This window comes from Durio zibethinus, chromosome 17 (genome assembly GCF_047325235.1).
Source record: "Durio zibethinus cultivar Kanyao isolate XHJ-2024 chromosome 17, ASM4732523v1, whole genome shotgun sequence".
NCBI lineage: Eukaryota > Viridiplantae > Streptophyta > Magnoliopsida > Malvales > Malvaceae > Durio > Durio zibethinus.
Genome location: NC_143178.1, coordinates 17557039 through 17573679, shown reverse-complemented (window position 1 = coordinate 17573679; position 16641 = coordinate 17557039). Strand labels below are relative to the sequence as shown.

General features: G+C 41.9%; 1 protein-coding gene and 2 pseudogenes across 1 annotated transcript; all 3 read right to left on the bottom strand.

Moving 5' to 3' along the window:
- Positions 1 to 2722: 2722 nt before the first annotated feature.
- LOC149514065 (25S ribosomal RNA) lies at positions 2723 to 6083 on the bottom strand (annotated as a pseudogene).
- A 179-nt stretch (positions 6084 to 6262) lies between these two features.
- Positions 6263 to 6418, bottom strand: LOC149514064 (5.8S ribosomal RNA; annotated as a pseudogene).
- A 9583-nt stretch (positions 6419 to 16001) lies between these two features.
- On the bottom strand, positions 16002 to 16417 carry LOC149514063 (uncharacterized). The gene is made up of 2 exons (XM_089745745.1): positions 16403 to 16417; positions 16002 to 16331 (listed from the first exon to the last, which is right to left on the bottom strand). The coding sequence occupies exons 1-2, from the start codon at positions 16415 to 16417 to the stop codon at positions 16002 to 16004; spliced, it is 345 nt and encodes a 114-aa protein (XP_089601871.1).
- Between the last annotated feature and the right edge of the window lie 224 nt (positions 16418 to 16641).

Sequence of the window (16641 nt, the reverse complement as noted above, 5' to 3'; positions counted from 1 at the left end):
CCATCTTGGACTCCTTCTTTAGTACAGCCCATGCCAGGCCCTTTCCTGGCCCGTGCTTGGATTGGCTCTGCCCTTGCTTGGGCTTATTCTCATGCTTACCTGGGTCTATCTAAAAGTGTTTGCACATTTATTCTAGGTCATGGTCCTACCCCTAAGACCACCATTGTGCCTTTAGGTTTGGTCTCTCTTACATTTTAACTTGGTCTTAATTGCTTTAGAACCACTCATTGTCTTGGCAAAAACCCTTAGGCCTAGTTTTTCTCGCAAACCATGACATTTTTCCCTACTCATTTTACAACAAGCTCATTGCTAGGGGGATGCTGCACCTGGATTGTGCTCCCCTATGCATATCAGCTTCATCTTCTACCCTTCAAACCAGATTTCCCATATATTGGTCCCATACTCAAACAAGTACTCTGCTGCTTGATCTCCTAAGTGTCATCAGCCTTATGATGCACTAGTCCCTTGCACTTGCATGCCTAATGTTTCTTTTGCTTCCTCTGAGTTTTCTACTACACATTTTTTTTTAAAAGGATCTGGGTGCAGCTCAAGACTTATGCTATGGCATTCCATTGACACTTTGCCCTCATCTCTTGGAGAGGTTCTGCCCTCTTGACAGAAAGCACCAAGCCAAATCACCTTGTGCTAGTCTTAGTGCTCATCACTGCTATTACTCTTACCAATAGATAGCTCATTTGTTCAGTTGATGGTTAAATGTCTTGCATGCCTTGGGCAATTTTTAACTCTATGCTAACCACCATATAAAAATCAACTCAAGGGCTTTTTCTCTTTTCCCCTACTAATGACACTGTCAGCTTTATGAAATCTAGGCTTTTCCTAGCCTTTTCCTCCCTTGTGGAACAAACACTAATGTTTCCCCCATTCTCGCTATTTCCTTTAGGCCTTAGAGACATGGTGCAGTTAGCCTAAGTCTTTAATTCCTCATAATACTAGCCTGACTTGACTCCTGCATGCCACTTTATTGTAGCACAGTCTTTACTCCTGACTACTGACCATTCAAAAAAAACTTACACTACTTCCCTGAGTCCTAAGCCTACACGAGCAACTACATCAACTCACAACACAGTGTGATCAACCCTAAACCTTGCTAGCTCTTCTCGCGAGGTTGACATTATGGCCTCTAATGCCTCATTCTTCTCCATAAGCACCTCAACCTTTTGCACACTCCAGTGATCCAATCTTGGTCTCCATAAACCAATACACTTGTTTGTCAGCACAGCACACTAGCACACGCACACATTGTAAGACACCAATTTGCACACTAGCTCAACACTTTTTGTATTATTAGTTAGGCATCAGTCTACATAGCTGCACAACATGCCTAGTACTCTAATGGCACTATAAAAACAATCGATCAAACACCTAGTCTGCACTCTTGCATGCCCACAACTTGTGCACAAAGAGGCATATTAGCAAACAACCTAGGATGCCCGCACCATACAATCAAATGCCCATACAAACACGTCTGAAACCTTCCTCGAGGCTAACTTTGGTTTGAGTAGCACCCAACACATATCACCTCATTTGGGCCAGCTTCTATTGACTCTAAACTAGCTTTGAACTTGCTTTTATACCACTTTTCATGGGTGAAGACTCAAGCTCTAACTGATTTAGCTCTAAGACCTAAGAATTGACTCATTTAGTGTCTTAAATTAGCTAACCAGATCGATGCACAAACACTCAAAACTCCAGGGCCAACCACCCTAAGCTGCTACTAGACAAGGTAGCACATAAACTATTTGATGAAAAGCTAAAGAGAATAATAGAGATAGGCAAGAGTAAACTTGTATTACTCAAGTTGTGGTGTATATAATGAGGGTGAGGGCACCTCCTATTTATAGCTAAGGCCCCTTGAATCAATGGCTAACTTTGTTCCTATCTTAGGGCTCATAAAGAGTCCAATATATATAAGAGATTACAATAGGATTAAATTGAAGAGTTCTAATTTTACACGGACTCTACGAGCTTGTACTTATTCTTTAATAGTGCCTATGCAAGGCCTTACCTTAAGTTCATGCCTAGATTAGTTTTGCCAATGCTTGGGCTTACTCTCGCTCTCGTGTTTGGGTCTGTCTGAAAGCTGCTAAACTAAATCCCATGGCTTGAGCTTCCTAAGCTTGTTTTAGAGTTTGTGCACCCATTCTAGGTCATAGTCCTACCTTTAGGACCACTATTGTGCCTTTGGACTTTATTTTCTTTGCATTCTGACTTGGTTTTGGTTACCTTAGAATTGCTTCCTATCTTGACAAGAACCTTTAGGCTTGGTCCTTTTCGTGGATTGTAACACCTATACCAAATGCCAGCATTTGGTGATGGTATCCGAGGTAACATCTTGCACTAAAGGGCTAGCATATGGTTATATGGTCCAAGGGATAATGGGCCAGCATCTGTCAATGGTGTTAGATGCGATTGCTTGCACCAACCAAGGGCCAGATGTTGTCGATGGCATTCAAGGCAATAACCTACACTAGGGGCCAATGTGTACTGATGGGGTTCGAGGCAAGTGCTTGCACCAAGGTTAAGCCCGTCGCAGTAACAAATACCAAGGGCATTTGGTTGTCATTTAGTTGGATGCTTGAGGAAAGGCTATCATCACTTAACAAAATTGATTGCAATAGAGAACACCATTCACCCCAACCCTAGGGGGTGTAGTGTAAAAAAAATAAAGTGAAAGGACTTTGGTAAGTGTGGTAAAGGAGGGACGAATAGAAGCAACAGAGGGTTGAATCTCAGTGGATTATGGCAGCAAAGGCACTCTACCACTTACAATACCTTATTGCATATTTAAGTCATCAGCAAAGGATTTAACCCATTACTCAGTGGGAATTTAGCTCTAAGAAGGCTTGCGTAACTTGTCCATCATGGGGGCTACACCTATGACACATGCCCTTAGGGGCCATGTGCCCCCATAATAGGTTGGCAATCAGGGCAGCAAGCATGTGCATTGCTTCTAGCCTAAATTTTGACTTAGAGGTGTTCTATCATAATGAAACACATGCTAGCTTTGTGCCATGGCTTTTCAGCCAAGTGCAATGACCAATTATGCAAATCAATGGTTATTTTCATATTGGGTTAAATTACTATTACGACGCTATCATTAGTAGGGTAAAACTAACCTGACTCATGATAGTCTAAACCTAGCTCACATTTTTTATTGGTGGATGAACAATCCAACACTTGGTGAATTCTGTTTCATAATGATAGGAAGAGCCAACATCGAAGGATCAAAAAGTAATGTCGCTATGAATACTTGGCTGTCATAAGCTAGTTATCCATGTGGCAACTTTTTTGACATCTCTAGCTTCAAATTTTGAAGGTCTAAAAGATTAATAGGCCATGCTTTCAGGGTTAAAATTCGTATTAGATATCAAATCAAACAAGCTTTTACCCTTTTATTTCATATGAGATTTTTATTCTCATTGTGCTCATCTTAGGACACTTGCATTATCTTTTAATAGATGTGCCACCCTAGCCAAACTCTCCACCTAACAATGTCTTTTGCCTAGATCAATCAATCGAAGCTGACTTTGGGTTTAAAAAAAGGGGTCGTGCTTCACCTTTAACTCACGAAATAAGTAAAATAACGTTAAAAGTAGTGGCATTTCAATTTCGCTTGAGGGCTCGCACTTATCTTATACCTTTCAAGTCATTTCACAAAGTCAAACTAAAGTTAAGCTCAATAGGGTCTTCTTTCCCTAATGATTCTTTCAAGCTTATTCCCTTAGCTATGGTTTCATTGGATAGTAGATAGGGATAGTAGGAAACTCATTAATTCATTCAAACATGTCACTGATTAGATGATGAGGCATTTCAATACCTTAAGAGAGTCATAGTTACACCCACCATTTACCTACGCTTGGTTGAATTTTTTCACTTTGACATTCAAAGCATTAGGCAGAAATCACATTGCATGAGCATCCATAGGGACCATTGCAATGCTTTGTTTTAATTAAATGGTTGGATTTCCCTTATTTGTACTAGCTTTGAGTAAAATGTTCATCACCCAGGGAAGGTCCTCAATGAGCCATTCCCAGTCCATCCCTCATCTGACATGCTTTAACCCATTTTCACTGTAGGAGTAGCTTAAATAGTGCACCGATAGTCAACAAGTTTGAGACTAGGACTCGCATGCCTAACCTCAGTGCTAATTTTTTTCTTGAGGTTACAGAGCCATTTTGTTGACTTCTATTGCTTACATTGTTCCATCGACCAGAGGCTATTCACTTTAAAGACCTAATGCGATTATGAGTATGACCAAATAAGGATGGCACTTGGCCTTTTGAATTTTTAAGGGCCACTGGAGGTGCATTGAACACCACGCAATGTGTGGTGGTCTTCTAACCGTAGGACCCTATCTTTGACTAAGCTATTTCTAGGGTGGGTAGACCGTTAAACAAAAAAGATAACTATTCTCAAGGCACCTACTGATGTTTTTAGACTCCTTAACGTTGTCATTAGCCGCCACATCCTAGTTTAAGAACTTTGATCCCTTTCGAAGCTCATGCTAAACTCACTATCAGATAGGCTTCCCTTGTCTCTTAAGATCGATTAACTTATGTGTAAGTGTTGCTCACATGGAACCTTTCTCTTTTTTGGCCTTTAAAGTTCTTATTTAAATATTTACTACTACCACCAAGAATTGTATCGATGGTCATTCCACCTAAGGTTATGCCCTAGTTTTTACCGAGACTATTGTGCCTTCTTACTCATCGGAGCCTGGTTCTTTCCCCAACGATCGAGTACAGGTTAGATGCTTAAGAGCCATTCATTTTCAAGGCTGCTTAATTCGACAAGTGAGTTGTTACACACTTTTTTACGAATTTTAACTTCCATGACCACTATCCTATTATTTTAATCAAAAAATGCCATTTGTACGTTCTAGGTTAGTGTGTAATTGGGCACTGTAACCCGATTTTTAGTTCATCCCATATCGCTAGTTTTCCTTGCCAAAAATGGCCCATTTGGAGCTCTTAATTCTATAGTATGGCTCAACGAAGTAGCTGCATCGTCCTACCTATTTAAAGTTTAAGAATAGGTTAAAAGCATCGTTCCCTCAATGCCTCTAATCATTAGCTTTACCCGATATAACTCGCTAAGGGCTTAAGCTATCTTGAGGGAAACTTTAGAGGGAATTGGCTACTAGAAGGTTCAATTAGTCTTTCATCCCTATACCCAAGTTAGATGAACAATTTGCACATCAGTATCACTATAAGCCTCTACCAAAGTTTCCTTTGGCTTTACCCCACTCAAGCATAGTTCACAATATTTTGGGTCCCAACTAGCATGCTCCCACTTAAACCCTTATTAAAATATCAAGGTCGATCGGCGGTGCACTCATAAAGGATTTTACCAATCAGCTTCCTTATGCTTTATGGGTTTACTAGCTTGTTGACTTGTACACATGTTAGACTCTTTGGTCTGTATTTCAAGACAAGCCAGATGAAAAGCACATATATCGACCCTGAGAGCATATCAGTGTCGAGACATGCCAAGATAGTGTTTGTTGCATTCCATGACCATGTCAATGACATCTTCGTGGGCATTTTGAAAGCCGAGGCTTAGGCTACAGCTATGACACACATCGGTCCATGCCTCGAGCTAATTGGCGACTAGCTTTCATTGTTCCACATCAAATTGGGGTGCATCATTGACCCTTATCCACTTCCCTCATGACAATTTTAATGACTCGTAAACTCTCTTTCTAAAGTCCTTTTAATCTTTCCCTTACAGTACTTGTTCATATTCAACTTTGGATGGAATTTACCACTCGATTGGTGCTGCATTACCAAATAACTTGACTTGTAGATAATGATTCATGGTGTGACAAGGTCCAGGCACAATGGGGCTCTTACCCTCTCCGATGCCCTTTTTCAGGGGACTTGGCCCATTTTGCCACTAAGGACACTTCTCTATACTACAATTAGGATGCAGAGGGCACTCGATTCCTAAGCTGGGCTTTTTTTGGTTTGCTTGTCATTACTAAAGGAATCCTAGTAAGTTTCTTTTCCTTAGCTTATTTATATGCTTAAACATAGCGGGTGATCCCGCCTGACTTGGGATCGTAATGCAAGCATCGATCGAGTGATGCAAAGGGTTTAAGAGGTTTACCACTGACAGTTATAGCGCTATCATTGCTAGAGACTCACTTTTGGGCCAAACATGAATGATGAGATCATGAGAGGCCATTTTTGCCCCCTCACCAGGACCCCAATAGGTAGAGATTGAAGGGGGCGACAATGCATGATACCAAGGCAAGTGTGCTCTCAACCTAATGGCTCAGGGTACCACTTGCATTCAAAGACTTGATGGTTTATGGGATTCTATAATTCACACCAAGTATCACATTTTGATACAATCTTCATCCATGCAAGAGCTGAGATATTTGTTGCTGAGAGTTATTTTAGGTTTTCACGAAAAAAAGAGTCACGGAGCCACCCATGCATACACCATGAATGGATGGTGTTGGCACATGCTCACCTTTTTGTTATAGTTCCTTTGTGTAATTTATGCTGGGGATTCATTATTTGGCCACAAGCAATGATACCAATCATTTCACCCACTTGAGAGGCAAAATGAAGTAACCATCATGTTTATTCGAGGCCAAAAAAAGCTTGGGGCATAGAGGTACCGTCACCCCCTTGTTGTTTCATTAATGTTTTTACAGGTCATTCATTGAGCTAGATTTAACAATGATCCTTCCGTAGGTTCACCCATGGAAACCTTGTTACGACTTCTTAATCCTCTAAATGATAAGGTTTAGTGGACTTCTCGCGATGGGAAGTGAACTGTCCATATCGTCATGATCCGAGCACTTCACTAGACCATTTAATTGATAGGAATGATAGGTGGTGTACAAAGGGTAGAGATGTAGTCAACATGAGCTGATGACTGACGCTTACTAGGAATTCCTAGTTAAATACCAACAATTGCCATGATCTATCCCCATCATGATGAAATTTCAAAGATTATTTGGGCTTGTCGACTAAGGCTATAAACTCATTGAATACATCAGTGTAGCGTGCGTATGAGCTAGAACATCTAAGGGCATCACAAACCTATTATTGCCTAAAACTTCTGTGGCCAAAGTGGCCATAGTCCCTCTAAAAAGCTAGCCATGAAGGATCACCTCTGTATAGCTAGTTTGTTGGCTAAGGTCTCATTTGTTAATGAAATTAACCAAACAAATTACTCCACCAACTAAGAACGACCATGCACCATCACTCATAGAATCAAGAAAGAGCTCTCAATCTATCAATCCTTACTATGTTTGCACCTAGTAAGTTTCCCCATGTTAAATCAAAGTAAGCCATAAGCTCTATGGTAAGTTTCCCCATGTTGAGGCTGGGGTGTATGTGCACATGATGTGGGATGGGTGCTGGTCTTGGCCCTTATATTGGCCCCTTATTCCCTAAGAAACCTTGACAACTCACAACCCCTTAAAGAGTATAAAAGCTTTTACAAGTTCATAGTGAGTAGCCATTCAAGTGTATGAAATGGGGAAGCTTTATTCAAATGGTTGCAAAATCTTCTACATTTCGATTTTTTAGTTGAATTTTTTTATGCCAAAAAAAAGTACAAGGATCCTGTATACCAAAATTTTGACAAAACTCCTAAAAAAATTTCAAAACATCCCAAACCAAAAAAAATTTTGAAAATCATGAAAAATAGAACATGAGTCATCTTGGCATGAAACTTCACATAAAGGCTTAGAAGACCATTATATGAATTTTCAAGCGATAAAAATGGCATTGGCACGAAAAAAATATGAAGATGTGCTTGAAACCACCTACTACTGGATTGTGGTGCACATGGTGTGCAACCTAGGCCCAAGATACTAGGACGTGGTGCATGGCCCAGCATGTGCCAATGGTGTTCCAGGGAACTGCCTGCACCAAGGGCCAACATGTGTTGATAATGGTCGAAACATGTGCCAAGTCCAAGGGCCAACATGTCCTAATAGTGGTCAAGGAATATGCATGTGTCATGGTCTGTAAACTGGTCTAAGCCTAGGGTTTCTCTCCAAGTTAAGTAGCAATTCCAATTCTAGCGAGATAAAGTTAAGGCATGCGTATGTGTCATGGTTTGCAAGTTGGTCCAAGCCTAGGGGTTCTTTTTGAGTAATGGAATAATTCCAGTTATAGCATAACAGAGTCAAGGCAAGTTCATGTGTCATGGTTTGTAAGCTGGTCCAGGCATAAGGGTTCTCTTCGAGTCGAAGAGCAGCTTCAACTCTAGTGGGACTGAGTCTTATAGCCAGAAAGACCAAACCTTGAGGCGTACAGAGGTCTAAGTCATAGGGAGCTAGCCCAAAACATTGGTATAGGTAGTGATCAAGACTCTAGAGGCTCAAGCTCAGCGTTTAGGTTTGGTAAAACTGAGCCACGCCTAGCTGCAGGTGTTGGTGAGCATTATATGAATTTACAAGCCATAAACATGGCATTGGCATGGTAGAAATATAAAGATGTGCTTGAACCCACCTACTACCTGGTCATGGTCTGTATGGTGTATGGCTCGGGCCCAAGATACCTGTGCTTGGAGTGCGGCCCAGCATGTGCCGATAGTGTTCAGAGGAACTACCCACACAAAAGGCTAGCATGTGCCGATGGTGGTCGAAGCATGTGTCAATACCAAGGGCAAACATGTCTTGATGGTGGCCAAGGCATATGCCTGTATCATGGTCCACAAGCTGGTCCAGGCCCAAGGTTCTCTCCTAGTCATGGATAGAGTCTAACAGCTAGGGGGACTAGGCCTTAACGTATACTAAAGGTCCAAGTTATGGGGAACTAGCCTAGAATAGTGGTGTGCATAGTGATCAAGACTCCAGTAGTTCAAGCACAATGTTCAAGCTTAGCAAAATTAAGCCAGGCCTCCGTGTGAGCACTGATGAGCTTTATATATAGCCCTACCCAAGATGCCTGTCCATGGTGTGTGACCCAGTATATGCCGATGCAATTCGAAGAAACTGCTCACACAAAGGGCCAGCATGTGCCAATGGTGGTTGAAGCATGTGCCGAGACTAATGGCCAACATATTTCAATGGTAGTCAAGGCATATGCATGTGTCATAGTCTATAAGCTGGTTGTCATGAGCCATGCATTCCCCAGACCAAAACCACACATTCGTGCACCACTAAGACTACTTATAGTCTAGGTTAGCCTTTTTTAGTCCATTTTCCCATGGATAACTTGATGTTAATCCATCAAGCTACATACTCATATGCTTTTGCTGGCTTGAACCCCATAAGGTTACACATAACCTTCCCAAACTTGATAGGGAGCAACCTAACTCCCATCAACTGATCAACCCACAATTCTCAAAAGTGGCCTTAAGCACCTATCTCTACTGTCAAGGTCTCAAGCATTGACCAGCCTTGCTTATAAGGGCGCACTACCCTAGTTCTCATAATATTTTTTCCTTCTAGCATAGTGAAAACCCAACACCATGCTCGCTTAGAACATCTGCAAGCTCTCATGCCTTGAACATGAAGGCACAACATAAATTTGGTCAGTAGCCAACCTAGAGCCACAAGCTTGTCTCATCCCATGAAACTTATAACTCAGGGCCTTAGACCTTATCCTCATTGTAGGTAGCCTGTATACATGATGGACATCTTACATCATGCCCACCCCACTTCAAGGGACATGGGTGTGTTACCCTAACCATAGCATACCTTTACCAATTAGCCAGAAAGGTCTAGCAATATGCTCGCCTACTAGCCCACTCATCTATCTAGCTTTGTGGTGCCCCTCCTATACAAACACCATCTCATTATCCTAGGTTACTCATCGAATCGGGTCAAGTAAGGGAAACCAAGGGCATAGCGAACTCTAGCATCTAACCCTATGGTTAAATGCACTGGCATGATACAACGCCTATTGGCCTTGATTGTCCCTAGGTTTACCATGACTGAAGAGACATCATGCCATACTTGTGACTCAGTGATACCTGCCCACCTAGACACCAAATGTGCCTAGAGTAGCCCACTTCAAACTAACAAGGACTGGCCCGCCTGCTAGCAAAGAGGGTGGTAGAAAGTTGACAATAGTTGTCCCCTTATAGAGAACATAAGAGCTTTCCCTGCAATCTTACCAGGAATAGTAAAGACATCTGAAATAGGGACATTTTTCTCTCCAACCACCTCAAGGCCTTTATTCAATCAACTCAAAGCCCAATGACATGTCTTTTGGCCACTATAATTCCAGCATTCCACTCATTGCTCCATCAACACATTTAAAGGTGCCCATGCATGGCTTTGACCGATAGCACCCGATTGGCTACCTAGCTCCAAAGTGCTTACCCACTAGCTTGCGCTTGCTTGTGCATCTTAGGGCCTAGGGCTCACACCACCTATACATACTATCAGTAAAATGTTCCTAAGCTTCTACTACATGCTTGTTATTCTAGGGCCACTATCCTACCAACAAAGCCTTGACTGCTGCTCAGTTTAGGGTTAGTCATGGTAGGATCGAGGCATATCAGGGGCTAACCATGACAATTTCCCCCATTTACGATGTCATTGCCCTCATTGGTGCCAAGACCATAGTCAACTCTTTTGTTGCACACAGTTGACATTTTCCCATATGTCCCTCATTTGTGCCCTTACAAATTGGGTCTAGATCTCATCACATGAGGCACTACCCATAGTCTCATTCATTACCAATGTAGATGGTCTCATCCTAACTCCATTACACCTTTGTGCTGATTTCCACATCTACCTTTAAGACTGAATCTCAATTACTCAATATGTGTCATTGTGTGGCTTCCTCTATGGCCTTATAATGTTGAGACCTCGAGGCACCCTTGTTAATCATGACCCTTAGTATAATGAATGACCACTCGCTTTGCCACACATTGGTGCTCTATTGGTCATGACCCATCACACCAATTGTATGCCTATGACACTTTACTTAGAACTCTTTCAACCTACAACTCAATTCCACAATGACTCACAAGTCTCCCCCACTTTTACTTAAAACTTAGCTTGGCTTTACGTACAAACATGTCTCTATGATGGTTCAACAACTCATTTACCTTGACTTTGGCATATCTTAAAGGGCAACTCAAAGCCTACACAAAGCTCAAAGATCCACCAATGCATTCGATCACACTGTTTATTGACTGCTCAATCTTAGGGTACACTAACCCACTTGATACTTTAGGTCCACTGACCTACTTGAACTCATGGCTATCCTATTGGCCAACATCTGCTAAAAAATCTTCCATTTTTTACTTAATCAATTGGACCAATTCTACCTTGCTCAAACTCATCTAGTTCACTAACCAAATCCCACTCGAATGCCAATATCATCAACTTACTCAACTCAATTGGTCTTTTGACCTACAAACTCAAGGCCTTACCAATTGGCCAATTCCTATTTGCTCATTTCACTAAGCTACACATTATCATGGTCTATTGACCATTACATCTCATAAGGCTTTTTTTCTCAACTAACATAAGCACGGTCGATGGGCTGGCTCTATCTCATGATCCTTTAACCATAAGAACTCATGGTCCACCAACCATTACAAACTCATGGCTTCAATATTTAACCAACTCAAACTCATCTACCTCTGTAGAATGGCACCATGCTTGGACCTCAAATACTAAGCTCATACCCCTACTAAGGCACTTGCACCACACAAGTGCATACATTAGTAACTGATCTCAATAAGCTTAACTCAAATCCCTCGGGATAAAACTCTTTTAGCCCATACAGCCTCACATAACATCTTTTCATGGTGTAGCCTCTTTCACATTTTAGTCTAGACATAGTTTTTTGACTATAAGGGCATCACATGCCTGCACGAGCTAACACCATTCACTAGGTGAGGCTAAACTCCTATGCCCTTTCACTTGGCATTTAAGAGTCCACTCAAAAGCCTTTCACATGGGCCAATTTTTCCTATAGGACACATCAATGGCTCATTCTCGAGCCCACATAGCCATAATAACATAATCAAACCCTAAGAATTCTTTTTCAGCTTAGCCTCGCCTCAATTTGTCAATCTCATACCCACACTTATAGCTGCTTTAGTCTCACTACTTAACCAAACATGGCTCTAATATGAACTATCATGGGTTGTTCATTCCTAGACTGAAACCATGCATCCATGTGGCACCAAGACTGCTCATAGTCTAGGTCAACCTTTCATAAGTCCATTTTCCCTTGGATAGCTTGATGTGAGCCTTCAAGTCACATACTCGTGAGCTTTTCCTGGCTCGAAACTTATAAGGTCACATGTAACATTCCCAAACTCAGTAGGGAGGAACCAAACTCCCATCAACTCATCAATCTATGATTCTAAAGTTGGCTTTGAGCACCTATCTTTGCCTATAAGCATAAAGGTCCCGAGCACCAACCCATATTGCTCATAAGAGTGCCCTACCCTAATTTTTATAATACCATTTCTTTCTAGCATAGTGAAAACCCAACACCATGTCCACCTTAAATGTCTACAACTTTTCATGCCTTGAACTCAAAAGCACAACACAGATGCTAGTCAATAGCCAACCCAAAGCCACACTAGGCTTGTCTCATCCCTTAAAACTCATAACTTAAGGCTTTAGCCCTTAGCCTCATTTTAGGCTACCTAAATGCATGATGGACACCTTATATCATGCTCAACCCACCTTAAAGGACTCAGGTGTGCTACCCTAACTGTAACACACCTCTACCAATGGGCCATAAGGTTCTAGTAGTATGCCTACCTACTACTTCACTCATCCTTTAGGCTTGATGGTGCCCCTCCTATGCAAACACCATCTCATAATCCTTGGTTACTCATCAAATTGGCTCAAAGAGAGGAAACTGAAGGCATAGTGAACGTTAGCATCTAACCTCATAGCTTAATGCACTAGTGTGATACGAGGCCCATAGGTCTCAATTGTCATCGAGTTTACCTTGACTTAAGAAGACGTTGTGCCATACTCATGACCCGATAATGCCTACCCATTTAGACAACACATGTGCCTAGAAGTAGCTTACTTTAGACTAACAAGGCCTTATTGGCCTGTTAACTAAGGGGGTGATGGAGGGCTAACACTAGTTGTCCTCTATAAAGAGTGTAAGGGCTTTTCTAACCATCCTACCAGAAATCGTAAGAACACTTGAAATGGGGACATTTTTCTTTTCAGCCACCTCAAGGCCTTTCTTTAACAAACTCAGGGCCTAATGACCTATCTCTTGGCCACCATAATTCTAGCATTCCACTAATTGCTCCACTAACCCACTCAAGGGTGCCTATACATGTCTTCGATCGATAGTGCCTGATTAGCTACCTAACAATAAGGTGCCTACCCATTGGCTCACACTTACCTTTGTATCTTGGGGCCTAAGGCTTACAATGCCTACATGCACAATCAGCAACATGTTTGTGGGCTTTATACTACATGACTATTGCTCTAGGACCACTATTCCACCAACAAGGCCTCAACCACTACTCAACTCAAAGTTAGTCAGGGTAGGATTAAGGCATACCAAGGCCTAATCATGACACTAGTCTAGGCCTAAAGGTTATCTCTAAGTTGAAGAGTAATTCTAGTTCTAGTAGGATAGGGTTCGACTGCTAAGAGGACTAAGCCTTAAAGCCTACTAAAGGCTCAGGTCATGGGAAACTGGCTAAAAATAGTGATATGGGCAATGATCAAGACTTTAAAGGCTTAAGCATGGTGTTCAGGTTCAGTAGAATTGAGCTAGGCTTAGGTGCGGGTGTGGTGAGTGCTTATATGAATTCGCAAGCCATAAAAATGGCATTGGCAAGACAAAAAATGAAGATGCACATAAATCCACCTACCACCCAATCGTGGTGCACATTGAGTGCTATCCAAGCCTAGAATACCTATATGTGGTGCATGGCCCAATATGTGCCAATGGTGTTCGAGGGAACTACTCACATAATGGGCCAGCATGTGCTAATGGTGGTCGAAGCATGTGCCAAGACCAAAGGCCAACATATCCCAATGGAGGTTGATGCATGTGCATTTATCGCATCCATAAGCTTTCCAGACCTAGGGGTTCTCTTTGAGTCAAAGAATAGTTCTAGTTCTAGTAGGATTAAGATTAACAACTAGGGGGACCAGGCCTTGAGGCCTACTGAAAGCCTAGGTCATGAGTAACTAGCCCATAATAATGGTATGGGTAGTGATCAAGACTTTAAAGACTCAAGCACAGTGTTCAGGTTAGGTAGAATTGAGCCAGGCCCAAGTGTGGGTGCTGGTCAGTGATGGGTGGGCACATAGTCATATACAAATGTGGCATTTATGGTCGAGGTGTAGACACATGATCAGACCTAAGTGTAAGTGCACCTAAACATAGTCTTGGGAGCATCAAATTTATGAGCTTCTAGAAGTTTTAGTACTGTGACATAATCTTTGACAAGCCAAAATTATGCTGAGCACTTGAGTTAAATAGGCTAACTTAAACAGATGGAGTCAATTCCCTATCTAAGGCATATGGAGTTTGGCATAAGATTAGAGTCTATGACACATGCACTAGTGTCATTTGGTGCTGATAGTGATCGATGGGTAGACAAGTGCCTTGGGTGGGAAAGTCACAGTACACATGCCACACTAAGTGCTAGCATCTACCAAAGAGCTGTCTGAGGTAACAACTCACACCAAGTGCCAGCATTTACCAAAGAGGTGTCTAAGGCAAAAACTACACCAAGGGCCTGTTTGTGCCGATAAGGGTTGAGGCAACATCTTGCACCAATATCTACTAATACTATCTAAGGTAACAAAAAGGTGGACATCTATCGATGGTGTTAAATGTGATTACCCATACCAACTAAGGGTCAAATGATATCGATGGTGTTCTAGGCAACAGCCCATACTAAGGGCCAACGTGTGTCAATAGGATTCGAGGTAAGTGCCTGTGTCATAGGTTCTGACCAAAGACGTAGAATTCGCGTGGCCTTAAGCTTGGAATCACCTTCTTCTAGCCTAAGTTAGCCTAAAACACAAGTGTGTGGCACTAAAACAACTGGAAGGATAGAATGTGCAAGTTTGAAAAAATTAGAGAATAAAAGAATTATCGGATTATGCTTTGTATATTACTCAAGCAAAGAGTCTGATGATGTACAAAGGAGGATGGGGCAACCTTTTATTTTTAATTAAGGCCCCCAGCTAACTTATGGCTAAACCCTAAAATCACGGGATGATAATATCTCTTAAAAATCAGGGATTAAACAAAATACACATTAATACAAAACTCTTATCCTGATTTTTGAGGGTCAACCAGATCTTATTGAAGGCTCTTGTTGATCTTATACATTTTTAAAAGATCTTGGAGCACATTTACACTATTAGGCCCTCCTAAATGTGGTGTGGGCATCTTGCGTGCCTGACCCTAGCTTGTATGGGTAGGCTTACATGTTATGCAGGTAGTCTAGACTCCTCTACAAGGCCTAGTGCATAAACCCCCACTAGTGTCCCTAGTGCACAAGCCTTAACCTTTGGTGCTCGAGCTTGTGCGCTTGGTGCGCCTGTTCAAGGAATGACATTCTCCCTCACCTGATTGTGCAACACCCTTGTTGTGTATTCTACATGGAATTGCTTGATCTGGTCCTAAAACTACCATAAGTCTTTTGCTGGCTCCTAACTAGCCTCACTATCTGGAAGTCTCTTTTAGCTCACCAAGTACTCCTATCTTGGTTGGTAGTTCTTTTACCTCACTTCTCGATCAGCTATGTGTTGTGGACCTCCTTCTCATATAAGACCCTTGCTCCCAATGGCGCATGCTTTTACTTTACCTATCTTAGATCTCCCTCATCCTCATGGAATAGCTTGAGCATGCTAACATAGAACACCAGGTGTACTTTCAACTTAGGTGATATATCCAGCTTGTAGACAATTTTACCTACCTTCTTAAAAACTCTAAAAGGTCTTTCATACCTCTAGACTAGGTCTTTGTTAGTCTTTTATGGTGCACAATGGGATGCAGCTTCACCAATACCAAGTCTTCTACTTGAAACTACACGTCTCACCTATTTTGGTCTGCCCACTTCTTCGACCTCTTTGCTACTTTGTGGAGATAAACTCTAGCCAAGTCAGCTTGCTCCTGCCAAGCCTTGACAAACTTGTATGTTGCTAGATTCAACCCTGTATAACCTACAGCAATTGAATCGGGTGTTAGCGGTTGCTGACCTGTTACAATCTCAAATGGATTCAAGTTCGTTGTTTCATTTTTTTTCAAGTTGTAAGAAAATTGGGTGACATCTAATAGCTTTGGCCAGTCTCTTTGCATGGCACTCACATTGTGCCTGAGGTAGAACTCCAACAGTCCATTCACATGTTCAGTCTGTCCATCGATCTATGGATACATGCTGGTGGAAAAGTTTAAGTCTTACCCTAATAGCTTGAACAATTCAATCTAGAACCTACCCGTAAAATGCCCATCTCGATCACTAACAATAGTCCTTAGTACTCCCTAGTATTTCATAACGTTCTTCAGGAACAATCAAGCTACCTCTTTGGTTGGGTGCTCCTTGGTTGCTAGAATGAAAATCCCATACTTGGAAAACCTATCCACCACTACCATGATGCTTTCGAACCTCTCTACCTTGGGTAGACTAACTATAAAGTCTTGAGTGATGCTATCCCATGGTTGTTCTGGCACTGGC